Below are 14,022 nucleotides of genomic sequence, written 5' to 3' on the forward strand. Positions count from 1 at the left end.
CTGTGATCCTGAAGATTAGAGCAATATTTTATGTTGGGAGTGAGTATAACACGCCAAATGGTTCGGGTATAAAGCAAACAGGAATCCTTCCATCTTTCTTCTAGAATATAGTGAAAATTTCCTTTCTCATGCAAGCATTCATGCAGTAGAATTGTGACACAGGCACCACAGCTTTGGAGTTGCACAGGAAAACAAGCCTAGGTTAATTATCCTGAGTAACCATGTACTCCATCATGCATCAGATGTGCATACTCTGGTATCCACTCTTCACAACAAAGGTATGGACCTTTAGTTTCCACTTAAATTTAGAGAAATCCTTCACACCAACACATTTTCAGTGGTATCAGTGCTGGGTGACTCCACTAGACACCTGCCAAAAATCTTGTCCATCATTTTTAATGTAAGGCTTTATTCAGACCAACTGTGTTTCACCCAAGTTCTTGAGCCTGTCTGAATATGGCCCTAATACCTAAATAGAGCCTTGAAAATGAACCAGAGGCATTAAATCTACTTGTCTGCCCTTCACCGTGAGGAGAATTCTACTTGTCTGTTAAAAAAAAAAAAGGCTAAAAGGAGAATGACTGCAATGGGAAGAGAGTTTGATCCATTCACTCGGAAACATAACAGTGTATCTTCACTGACATCAGAAACGGAGACCTTGTACTCCAAGTTCTATTGCGTGGTCAGATCAGTGAGTGTGCTGAACAAATAGGGCCTTGCTCAAATCCATGGGGTCCAGGCACGCTGTTGGAAACTGCGCTACCATCATCTGGAGTAAAGGAGGGAACAACTTCTCCCTGCGTATAAGAGTGAGATGACAGCGTTTTACAGTTCTTTCCTCTGTTTGTTTTGATTTCCCAATGTATGTGATTTATGGACCAGGGGTGCAAACAGTTATTGTCTCCAGCATGGAATATCCATCAGACACAGACATCTGTAGATGAATAAGAAGCTAGACAGGGGAAATATAAACAAGGAATCTGTGGTAAGTGTCTTCTCAGTGGAACATTACCAGAGTCTTAAATCATTGCACAAAGCACTTGTGTGACAGAAAAGAAGCAAACTGTGTAAAGCCAGGTGTGCAAGTCTGATTAATCTCTTTTGGCTGAGGTTCTTCATGCTCAAGAGAATAATGAGCAATTTTGCAAGGTGTTGGTTCGCAGTGGGATTGTGACCACTCAGCACTGTGCATGGTTAAGTAATAACTGCCAGAATTGATGAAAAAGATGTTAGACATCAACCTTCCCACTGCTGATGACAATAAATTACTTAAAGGATAGCTGTGGATGACACAATATTTGCTGCACATCAGACCTTTGACAAGCAGGTCAGCCCTTATGCCTTCCATATAGATAATTTTGCTAATACCTATAGTTAACTGCATTTCCTTTTGGGTTTTCAGGAGGTTGATAAAAACACTTTTATTCACTGCACAGAAGGTTTGCTCATGTATGGTTCTTCTGATGTGTTTGTGGTACACTGGAGCTGTACACCAAGTACCCTAAGTCTGATGCTTCCTAGCCACTGAACGTGGTTGGAGAGTTGGTTGGCATATGTTGCAGATACAACTGTTGCAGATAGGGCCCTAGAAGTTCTGGATGTAGGGCAACAAATATTGCTCCAGCAGGGCGGGTAGAAAAGCTCAGTAAAATCTTCAAATTCTGCCCCAGCACAACTACTGCATGAAGAGGGTGTGCCTGGGAATCCTGGGCTTGTGGCAGAGCTGGCTGTGTTTGCTATCCTGCCAGTGGCAGAAACGCTCTTTCTTGACTCCTTGTGATGCCAAACAAGAGCCAGCATTGTACCGTGACAGCAAGGAAGGCCAACAGCCTCCTACATTGTATGAGAAGCACAGCCAGGAGATCAAAGGATTATTCCCCTTCTATTAAGCACTCCTTAGACTGTAACTAGATTACTGTGCCAAGCTTAGGACCCCCCAGGAAAGACATCAGAAACTGAGAATGAGTTGAGCAGTGGGCCACTGCAATGGTTGAGGGCTGGAGCACCTGACCTGCAAGGAGAAGCTGAGGGACTGGGGCTTGTTCAGCTTGGAGAAAAGATAGCTTGTGGGGGGAACACCTAACAGCAGCCCTCCAGTACCTATGAAGAAGTTATCAGTAAATGGAGCCAGGCTCTTCACAGTGGTGCATGGTGGGAAGAGGACAGGGGGCAAAAACTGAAACAAGAGAGGTTCAAGACTGGATAATAAGGAAAATGTTTTCCCCCATGAGAAGAGCCAAACAGTGGAACAGGTGTGCCCAGACAGGTTGTGCAGCTGGCACCCTTTGAGGTTTTCAAGTCCCAGCTGGACAAAGCCCTGAACAACCTGGTCTGATCCCATAACTGGCCCTGCTTTGAGCAGGAGGTTGCACTAGAGACTTGCTGAGGTTCCTTCCCACCTGAATGACCTTATATGGTGACTTTTACTGTACTACATACAACTACAACTAATATAACTCGTCATCAAGTTAAGAAGTTACTCTAAATTCCATACAAGTAATTAATTCTGTAAAGTAATGTGCAAAACAAAATGTGCAAAAACCAGCGTGGCCTGTTGAGGGAGCTCCATAGTGGAAATGAGGTGATGTGCCTGATATTTGCTGGTAGCATTTGGACAAGTAGCTTTTACTTTTTCAGGTCTTCTCTTCAGCAATCACTTTTGCCTGAACAGCGGGAGTCTCTTGTCTTGTTTCAATGAGTTTTTTGAGCAGACTCATAAAGGCAAGTTAAAAACTGTTCTCAAAGATTTACCATGCATCTCCTGCTGACTACAGCAAGATCTGCAGCCATGTCTTCAGGCAAGATTGTGAGACAGAAATTCTGTGCTGTTCTTTTGCACCACATATGCATCCAAGGTTCAAGTTGACTTCGGAGAACACAAGCAAAGCATATATAGCCTAAAGGTTGAAAAGCACAGCTCTGCATGAATTCCTCTGAAGATCCTTGAAGAGGGTTTCAAAGACAAGAAGATTTCCTGATGCCTGTATGTGCTAGGTACTCCCTCCAGGTAGCAGCAGGCAGAGGAAGTACGGAAAGAGCAACTGCATCAGGATCCAGTTTCCCATGAGAACCTGGGGGTGCTGGTGAAAGAGGGCTGCTTTTGCTCTGCTGCTTCTCCCTCCAGCACACAGTGAAAAGAGAATTGTCCATTGCCCCCACACGAATGTAACCTGTCTTCATGAATGTAGCCTGCCAGAGCAGGCAGCAGGAGGTAACGTCACAGAGGAAGAAGCTTGTGGGTAACATCTTGGGCTCATCTACAGAGGAGCCTTCTGAGACACATGTGACTGCTGCTTTTTAAAATACTGCAGAGAGTATTTATTGGATAAACTGTAGTTGTAAATACTTTTCTAATGCTGTAACTAACAACCAGCTGTGTTATGGCAATGCAGCAGGACACCAGACATCCATGTTCTCAAACCTCACACTTGGCTTGTCTGCATTATCAGAAGTAACTTTTGGGGTCTTGTAACATTTCCTACCCTGTTAAATGTTTGCCTCTAATTATTAATTAGTTCTTACTCTACAGAGACATAACTAGAAAGCACAATCTCGGAACTAAAAATATGCTATGCCTCTCCTCAAAATCTTGAATGAAGAAAGCAAGAGAATGCAAAAAGTTTTTCAAAGCTTAAAAACAATAGCTGAGTGGCCAGATATGACCAAGGCTACACCCTACTGTACTATTAGGCTAAATTTGGGCTCAAATACACTCAGGTGTTGCTGAGATCCCAGCTTACTGGCATATATTTTGTTCTCTGATGTTGTAGGGGATTTTATGGGTTACTGGTGATTCAGTTGTTTGAATGGAAAATATCTAATTAATTTCAGAAAACATTATCTGTGCTGGTGAGAAGTAACAGCTCAATGAATCAAGATCAAAATGAGCTTTACACCACTGGGGTATGCTGCCTATCAAATCAGATATGACCAGTCTTCTTGTCACTTTTGGCCATTAAAGATTTTATGATAATTGGGGGACTTCACCCCAGCAGTCCAATTAAATTTGGTCCCAGGTGATTATTTCAGGTCCTCCTACATTTTCAACGAAGAAGGCTGCAAGTTTTGTCCTAAATGCCTGGGTTCTGCATGTGGATATTGGAGAATTAAAATGATGAAAGAAATTCTGTCCATGAATGCTGTCTAAAAATAATCATACCTGAAAACCAGTAGAAGGCTCACCAGAAGGTGACTGGCTAACAGGAAATGCAGAGTAGTGAAACAATGGTATCAAAACAGTTAAGGATCATGTTTGTCTCCTAGGGTTGCCTGTCTTCTAGGGCTGCGTGGGCACTTCCATACCCAGTGCTGTGATAGGGATGTTCCCTGTGGAGGCAGCATCATCAAGAGCATGGGAGATGGCGTGAGGCAAAGCGCGAAACTTCTTCTGCAGCGGCAGTGGCACCACTCCCAGTGGCTGCTCTGCAGTCTGCTCTTGGCTCTGTCCCCATTCCTGCACTGTCCCGTCCCCACAGTACCTCAGCCTTGAGAAGCAGCATGCCAAGGTTGTGTGATTTATATTTGATACAGGCAATTCTCTCTTCCTGTCACCTTTAAAAAGGATTTTTTCTTTTCATTCTCCCCAATTAACTGTGCTCTTACATGTTTATTTTAGGCCTGCCCTTTTATGTGCGTTTCTTATCAAGGGAAAGGCCAATCTTTGTCTTGGCACAGGCAGATAGATGTTTGAGATGGTTCACAAATGCTTTCAGAGATGAGGAATGTTTCTCTTCCATTTCTAAAACCCATATTAAGTGCTTTGCCAAACGCTGCCAGTCAGTCTTCATGCCTTTATTGAAGAACTTTGGGATAAGTTCACAGCAAGAAGGTGGTCAGACTCAAAGGAAGCTTTTCTTTCCTCAAGTTTTGTATTTAAAATATTGTTCCTTTTTTTTTTTTTTTTGCTGCTGACCACAGCTGTAGTGATTTTATATGTGTTTCTATAAAACATGTTCTATTAAATAAATATACATATGCACACATACATATATCTTAAGAGAGAAGTTAAGAGGTGCTTCTGCATTTTCAGATGTGTACCTGAACCCTTCACAAGATCAAATCTCCCCTTGCAGTCTTCTTGAACAGAGCTACCAGACCATTAAACCACTGTCACTCTCCATTAGCCATGCCCAGTATGTCTTAAATTTGTCCTCCAACCTTCTCACAAATCCAGTAGAAAAATGGGTATGAAAAAAGAACAGAAAAGTCTTCACCTCAAACGCCACAATTCAGATTTTACTTGTTTTCTCACACACAAGCTGAGGATGTCTCTGGAGTAATTAGTAAAAGAATAGCGTTAATTCTGCTTCTCACTGATGAGGGTGCTTCATTAGGATTGATTGCTCATTTCCAAAGATTATACACGGCTAAAATAATTACCAGTGGAGAACACAAGGCACTGAACAACACGTATATCCTTTAGACCACCAAAATAAATGGACCTTGAAGAATAAGTTTAATACTTTTATTTATAAGCTATGTATAAATGAGGCTTTCAGTTCCACCAGGAATAACTGTCAATTAAATTAGGTCCCTATGACTAAATCTGAATCTCTGTTACTTTCCCCTGAGGGTTCTGTATATCATGTGCAAGAGTCTGTCTATATGCACATACAAGAGTTTATTCAGGACTGGATGCGAGACCACTATAGGCCACCACAAAGTAAGAGAAGTCACAGTTCTGTTTCACTTTCATCGTAAAGTTGTCACCATCAAGCAACTGACTTATGCTGATAGCTTGAGCCTGATTCTACTTCACACAAAATTTCCAGCTGCAAAAAACCCCACACCAGAAGCCCTCATCCTTTGATTCTTCTGCTATCTCTTAAATAAGAAAGGCTTATGAATGAAGGACATTTAGTACCTGAGTTTTTTTCTATGCTATTCCTGTTTTTTTTTTACTTCCTCCATGTTGGCCTCATTTCTGAGCAGCTTCTTGTAATTGGGACAGTGTTATGGGAGATCATAGCAAGCTGGTTTTGTCCTCACCTGAAGCCATTAATACTGCTGCTTGGCTTTGCAGGCTGCAGAACTGCCCATTCAGTTTGTAGTACAAGGCAAAATATTAACCATTACGTGTAGATTTCGGCAGGCAAGAAAGTAAAGAGATTTCACATAAAATGAACAAAACTATACAGAACAAAAATGTGTGGTCACCCAAACAGAAACATGAAGAGACTACGTAGAGATATGAAAGAAAACCAGAACATGCTCTTTCTTAATGAGCTCTTTCCTGATATATATCTTAACCCGAATAAAACGGGTATTAACTGTCAGGAAAAAAAAAATCTGGACTGTAGTAACGTGATCTGAAAAGACCAGGGCAGCATTAACACAAGAAGATCGACCCAGTGAGAAGACCGGTAGCTGCCCCAGTACAGAGATGCACCACACCTTGTCTTGAACTCAGGATTCTGAGGTGCTGCCTCCTGCTTGGCAGCTGCAGTTATGAGCAGACCGTTCAAAAGGTGCAGGCAAGCATTAGGGAACCTTTTTTGGTCTGTGTAAATGTAGCCATCCTTGGCTTCAGCGGTCTAAATGAGAGACTGGAGAGAGGAGACCCACTAATCCTCCCTCTACATGTACCTAGAGCTTTGAATCCCAAAGAGCCCGGACACTTGTGAAAACATCTGCAACACAAAAAAGGAGCCTGTATTGCCTACTGTTGCTAGCTGCCATGCAGTGAGAGAGAATCTGCAGCATAAACTGCAGGACACCAAAATCCTGGTCATTGGGAACTGGAGCTGCCCATCATCATCAGGACTCAGCAGTGGGAGAGGAGTAGTCGGAGCAGGGGTGGAAAGGGGGAGCAGTTAGGCAGGCAGTGTGAGCAGGGAAGCAAAATGGCAAGAAGCCATGGGACAGAATAGCCTGTGTAAGGATCAGGGGGCCAAGTAAAAGGAAAACACATGGAAACGTACAGGGTGTGTGCAGGGGACCTGCCCAGATGGCAGCTGAGGGGAGAAGCAACAAAGGGCAAAAGGAGAAAGCAAAAATCTTCCCTTTCCTCTCAACCCTTACCCCTTTTCTCATTAAAGGCATTTAAAGATATCCTAGTATTTTCCTGATACTTCCTTTCCCATGAAAGCACATCCTGCAATTTTTGTGGTGATGGTAAGTCGTGATCAGTAAGAGCGAGGAGGATTAGGAAATGCAGCAGCGGTCTTAGGTAATTACACCTGAGAGGGGAAGTGCCCTGAAGCAACCTTGATGAAGTTATAGCTTGAAAATGCTTCGTGATCCCTGCCCTAGGTACAACACAGATACATTACCAGTACACAAAACAACATGTGCAAACAGCGTTACAGAAGGAGAAAGGACGTTGAGAACCTTGCTGTAAGGGCAGCTTTTTCCTATAAGGGAAATGGTGGTGCTGAGGGTCCAGGAACACCTACTTACCAGTTAAGTGGCTGGCAATCCTGGCAATAGGTTTAGGAGGCAGGGCAGGGGGCTGTTTGAGGAGGGACAACTGTTTCACTGGGGTGTCCTCATGGTCTCCAGGGAAAGCGGCAGATTTTTTGGGGGGAAGTAGCAGGACTGGCTTAGCTGTAGGATCTTGGGACAGGAGGACGCCGGATTCATTGGATGTGGGGCTGTCTTCAGACACTGGAGGACACAACCACATCATAGACGCAATAACGTTACGAGCAAAGCAGCAGCGGATGCAGCCGTAGTAAGACAAGAAAAGCAGTGCAGCAATGCAGGTTAAGAATGACTAATAGATTTCACTCAAACATCATACAACATAGAAAGGAGTAGAGAAAGAAAGAAAGAAAAAGAGAAAGAAAAAGAGAAAGAGAAAGAATAACGGACATCTACACAACAGCTGAATTTCCCATTACCTCTGACAGAAGCCAGCTCCCTTATGCCAGGCTGGGACGTGTTCCCACATCTTGAACACAAATCGAGAGCCTTAAAATGTCACATCTCAGACAGTCTGTCACCACAGCTTGCTCAGGACCAGATATGTTAGCCAGGTGCTCTCTAAACTTATCCTATAAATGTAAAAGCATCTCACGGGGCCTACTTCATTTGAAAGAGGCTGCATAGCTGTGCAGGATCATGGATGAACACTTCTACCAGTCACTTTTCCTCACTTGACCTTCGCCCACAACTCTCAGCATTAAGTGATGCAGAAAGAGGAGCTAACCTACATGTACAGCATTGCCATCTCTCTGCATGGGCTGGGGAAGAAGTGCAGAGAGCCTCACCTAGGGTAGGGCAGCTGTGTTAGCCACTGAAACATGCACGGTGTGAACATCGCCCAACACCACGCGGCAGCTAAAGGGCATGACGTTGTACCCTAGGGTTTAAAAATGTTGTCAGCTCTCTCCTCTAGAGCTCATTGGCACAGCTGAGACGTAGCCAGAGAGTTAGAAATCTACTCTTAAAGGTTCACAAAGTACAGGGACTTTGCATTACTCACAAAGAGGTTACTGGTGTAGAAGTAGAGGTTACTTCTACACCAAGTCAGTCAAAATTTGTCATGGAACATCCAGTGACAATCTGTATGCTGTCACTTCCTTCTCCACCAGAAGACCTTTGTCTTTGACAAGGACTTCTCAGGGCTAGACACCAAATGTTAGAAATCAAAAACTTGTTTCAAATAGCTTCGAGTATCTACATCATAATGTAAACAAGACGTTACCTGTCCCATCCATGATATCTGTGGTTGGGAGGACCTCATAGGAGCAGGGTTCCCCAGATGCTGGACCTGACTCCAGTTCTGCTAGGGCTGGCAGGGATACCTGGCTGGAGCTTAGCACTTGCCCAGAGCCCAGAGGCTGCCCATTCTCCAAAGCTCCTTCTTCATTTGGTATGGAAAGTTCTCCATCTGTTCATAGTTGGAGGAAAGCAGAATGACAACAGAAGACATGTAAATAAGATGCAGAAAAAATTTAAAATGAAATCTGCTATCTCCATTAGCTTGCTTGAAAATGAGGAACCTGAACTGAGATCTTGTATGTCTACAGATGACAGAGGGATAAGGATCAAAACAATATGGTTTGTATCTCAAAAATACAACTTGTGCAGAGCAATTTTTGGAGAAGTCTGACTGTGATGTTCTGTCCACAACAGTTTCACAGAAGTCTCACAGCATTCCACTTGCCTTAAGGGGTTATTAAGATTCGGGAAAGATCTATCAAATATCTGTGTTGATCCTTTCCTTACCCTAGGATGGTCATTATGATCCACGGTCTAAGCTAGATGGTTCCTGACCATCCTCCACTCATGGGGCCATGCAGGCCCATCCAGGGCCACAAAATCTATTTTCCCTCTGTCTCTGCTGAAGCTGGGAACTCAGGAATGAGAATGGCTGGAACTGAAGCTATGGAGCTTTCTTAAAGAATACTAAAATACACAGTATATAATTTATAATATTTTAATAATAATAACAAGAATTATTCTCTTCCCTTACACCAATTTTTATGCTATAAAGGACACAAGCAAAATCACAGAAGTATGTCCCTATTTTACACACAAATAAAAACACTACAGCTCCCAGCATCCAAGATTTTAAGTGAGAGAAAGAATAATTTTTATGGTCACCTGGTGTAAGGTCTTGATACTGGATATAGCAGATTCCATTTAGAAAGCCTGTTTTTAAAGCTATTAATATCTCCTTTATCTGAGCAAAATTTCTGTAACAGCAGCTGGTAGTTTCTTTCCTATCAAATGCCACTCCACATTAGAAATAATAAAGAACAGAAGTGAGGGATCAGATCATTCTCTATGGTGTCGTCCCGCATGATTTTTATCTCAGACTTGTTATGCACAGCACTCTGGTACCTGGAGGCAATGACTACATGGATATCTCAATTACAATTTTACAAAGAAAAGTGTCCAGCCCCTATGGTAATGAGTGGAAGCCTGAAAATATAACTGGAATGTGACCTGTAAGGCTAAAAACCAGCAGGCAAATAAATGGACCCTAATTTTACTATGCATTTAAATTATTATTTTTAAGTCAAACTCAGGATTTCAGGATCTGGTTCTTGATTTTTGGGCACCTCTGATTAGCTGTATTAGTGCTCAATGTACTGAGTAGAGATGTAAATCATTCAAGTGAGTGCACATTTAACCCTCACAGGCCTAAGATGTGCAAAACACTTTGGATAACAATACTGAAAAGGGAAAAAAAATTCTCACTTAAGTGTCAGGACACACCAATTAACAAGTCTGAAAGTACGTTAGCTGGTAAGTATTCAGAATTATGTTTCTGCCTTTTAAACCTTCCCTACAGCAAGTGAAGATGGTCTCCTACTTATTTTGGAATTATTAGGAATACCAAGGTCTTGACTTTCTTGTTTGTGTTGGAGACTTTTTGAAGACCTAGATGGCTATTATGGTACACAGCCACATCATACTAGACTGAAATCCAACCCATGGCTTTCAAAGCAAACAACTGAGCTGGCTAAAAGGTAGCAACATTAATCAAAACTGAAGGTTTTGACCAATTGTTCACAGCAGTCTCCTAACTGCTGTGGTCATTCAATACAAACCCATTTATTTCCCTAGGCAGCAAAAAATCATACAACAGTTCAGCCAGTATTTAAGCTGAATGTTTTTTGACTTAGCTGTTTGGGTAGAAATGCTATGTATTCTGTGCTTGCTCTGTCTCCCTTTTATAAACACACACCTTTACAGGTGTTTGGGATAGGGGCTGCTGTTGTCTCGGTCACCTGTTTTCATGAAAGAGCATAACTTTTTCTTATGCAGAGCAACTGTTTCTTGAATGAAAGGCAGTGATTGTGCCCAGCAATATTCATTAATTCAGTGCAGGACTAAATTTGACTGTAACTGTGGGCAGACAAAAAGTATGCATGATAAAACCAGTAACATTTATTTTTTGGAGGGATGTCTACATATTTTTAATGAAGTGGGATGCCTATCATAACATGCTGAGCATCTTGAAATCTTACTGTAGTGCACTTTGCACTTCTCAAGGTATATTCAGCATGATTTAAGAAGAGAGCATTCAAATGACCTGTTGAAGCTTTACAACTGCAAAAAAGTAAAACGTGAGATAAAATTTTGGCTTTTACTTTTTGTCATAGTAACAAGCATGACAGCCCTCTGCACTGACAGCATAACCTCTTTTAATCTTACCTCTAAATACCTCTAATCTTCATTTAGACTCTAAAACTTGTCTTTGGATTTGAATGAAATCATCAGACATGACACAGAATCATGACTGAAATACATACCCTAAATCAGATCTCGCTTAAAGAAGAGCTACATGGGGAGCTGCTGAAGTACAGCAAACAGATCAAAGATGCGGATAAAAATTTGTGGAGTGAAGAATATCTTAGTGTGAATTAATCCTGGATCAGAGACATGCTTGACAACCAGACATAAAAGGCAAATTACTTATTACTTTTAAAGTACTAAAAGCTATTCTGGTTAGCTGACATACAAATGAAAAGAATCCTGGTAATGCAATAATTACACATAAATGAATGAACCGATTAGCCTTCAGGAACCGGCTATGAGTTCAAAGTTAATTTTGCACAGTGATAACACATGTAATCTTTTGTTCCCTTACTTGCTAAATCCTTTGCTGTGTTTTCACAGGGCCTGCTGCTACTCACTGGAGAATGATTTCCCCTAAATGCATGAGCTTTGATAATGCTGGTTGAGTGAATCTGGACAGGACCAGAGAGAGTAGCTTGACCTCTGCAGCAACAGGAGCACATGAAGGTTGCTCTTCTGTTACTGAGGAGGCTCCGCACACCTGAAGTCACTGAAGAAACAGGACCTCAGAGGAAACTCTCTGATGCAGGACTCTACCCAGACACTTTGATTCACCTTAGCATGTGAAAGTAACAGCATGGGGTGAAGGCCCAGAAATGCATAGATGATATGTTCAAAACATGCGGCTCCTAAGTGTGGTTTGTACTCCTGAACTCACCTGCCATTTCCACTTCCAGGTACTTTTAAAAAAATTGCCTGGTGTGAAGCAGCCCGCAGTGCATCACACTGAAACAGACCGGTCCTTTTGTTGTTCTTTATGTTGGAGCTCTGCCTACCCTCTCACCATGTCTTTTCACTCTGAACACCTTGGACTAGGGAACTTCTTGCATACCTGAAAAGTGCCATGCTCATGCACTCCTTCCACAGACAAATGGCTACGAAAGTCAAAATAATGATGAGTTCAAAATCCTGGGTTATTTTCCACTTTGGGTTGTCTCCTTCAGTACTTGCCTGCGCTCAGGTAAGACTGTCCAGGCAAGCATTCTTGATGGCAAAGGCTAGGAAGGACATCGAAAAATTCATGTCCTTCTCTGCCATGGCCCCTGTGGGCTAGGGGATGGAAAACCAAGTGTTCTTGTATGTGGTCAAGACCTGTCCTCAGGGCTGTTTCCTAGCCTTGGTGGCTACCTTAGCACAGTGGTTAGATTTCTCCTTCACTTCCGTCTCTAAGCAGACCCCCAATTTTGTGGGATCCCATGGAGTTTGAGACAGGTTGACATATGGATGTCCTCCCGCTTCTGGAAGAGTTCAAAACCTTCCAACACATGATTTCACTGCAGCACAACTGTCTCTCTGGTGGCTGCCATGCCTTCCTCCTTGCTGCATTACCGAAGCCACTTCTTCAAACTTATGCTCATGTACTGACACAAAACCTGCCTCAGCACATAAGTGCAACACGTCCAAATCCTGTCAGGATTTAGGTAACCTGAAATTTAGGTCTAAATCCATTGTTTTGATTAGATAGAGAGTATAATAATACAAAAGTATAAAAGATGAAGACTGCCCATGCTTCCTTGAAAAACCATTGTACCATCGCCTCTGAAGCAAGCAATCAGTACACACTCATATTCAGGAATTTCTCACTACAGGCAATCTCATCTATGTTAGATAAAAGAGGTATCAAAATACTACAAGTAGATTTAGTTCTTTGACTGGCACCATGGAACAGTGGGCAATTCTAAAGACAGATGCTTTTGGGATGGTTACACCTTCATGTGAAAATCAAAGCTGTTTGTTTCTGTGTAGGAGCAATGGTATAGCGAAAATGTGAGTTCTTTTAAATCCCGTGGTATGTTCTGTGTTGCAAATGGAAGCTGTATTTTTAACCTCTTAGCACTACCTGCCCACAAACTATTAGAACAGCAGGTGCCTCATCAGATACTTCTTCAGCTTAGTATTTTTCCAAAAATACACAGTATTTGAAAAAATTACAACCTTTGCCTACATTTTCAGAAGACTCAAGTTACAGAACCCTAGAAATGGAAGATGACAAAAGCTGATTCGGTCATGAGTCTGGCCCTTGCCAAGAAAAGAGTTCTCTGCAGTTCAGTCTGGAATGGTCTCACCTGACTAGTTTAAGTGTGGGGGTCACTGAAGTGATAAAAGCATTTCTTGTTTCCCAAATAATAGCAGCTGGACTGCAGTGACTCTCCCATGTGTGAACACTGTGACTTATGTGCTCTGCTAACTTTCACCTGCGGGATGACACAAAGTCCTCTGAAAAGCCAGCAAATAGGTCAGGGTGTCATTTTAAACAGCAGGCAAACAAACTAGCTAATTTGGTTTTTCTTCAACATGAAAGATATGACAAAACCAACACTAAGCACACTGCAAGCTCCAGAATTTTTGTTCTTGGGTCAGTCTATCGATACAAGTTTCCTTTGACCTGTATGGACTTTTTTAAGAAAGAAAAATGCAAAATAACTCACAGGCCGATTCTGTCTGCTTTGTCCACCTCTTAGGAAAGGGAGACAGAGATTTAACATTATGGCTACACATATTCTCTGCACAAGATGCCTCTTGGCATGGAAGGTGCTACCATCATCAAATAAAGCCTTCTGCTATGAAGTGGTAAAGTCTGCTGTGTTTTCTTAAGGATTAGAGATTACCTAACAGGAATTACAAGGAAAATGTTGCTTCTACTTAAGGTTCACAGTGAGATATAATATCCTTTATTAGAATTACTCTCAGATTATTACACCACTGAAGGAAATACTGCTTTTGCTCTACACATCTTGCCTTTCTCATACACTTCTCTCATCAAAGCTA

At 42.1% G+C, this 14,022-nt stretch overlaps 1 protein-coding gene across 5 annotated transcripts in view; it reads right to left on the reverse strand.

The window, feature by feature from the left end:
• Positions 1-14,022, reverse strand: part of PHACTR1 (phosphatase and actin regulator 1) — a 310,398-nt gene that overhangs the window by 63,131 nt on the left and 233,245 nt on the right. For 4 of the 5 annotated variants that reach the window (XM_052816100.1, XM_052816445.1, XM_052816192.1 and 1 more), the window contains 2 exons: positions 8,648-8,833; positions 7,399-7,605 (listed from right to left, as the gene is read on the reverse strand). In XM_052816100.1, the coding sequence (XP_052672060.1) occupies positions 7,399-7,605; positions 8,648-8,833 (393 nt within the window). The remainder of the gene's footprint in view (positions 1-7,398; positions 7,606-8,647; positions 8,834-14,022) is intronic. The other variant, XM_052816285.1, reaches the window with a different exon arrangement.

Source organism: Harpia harpyja, chromosome 1 (assembly GCF_026419915.1).
Source record: "Harpia harpyja isolate bHarHar1 chromosome 1, bHarHar1 primary haplotype, whole genome shotgun sequence".
NCBI lineage: Eukaryota > Metazoa > Chordata > Aves > Accipitriformes > Accipitridae > Harpia > Harpia harpyja.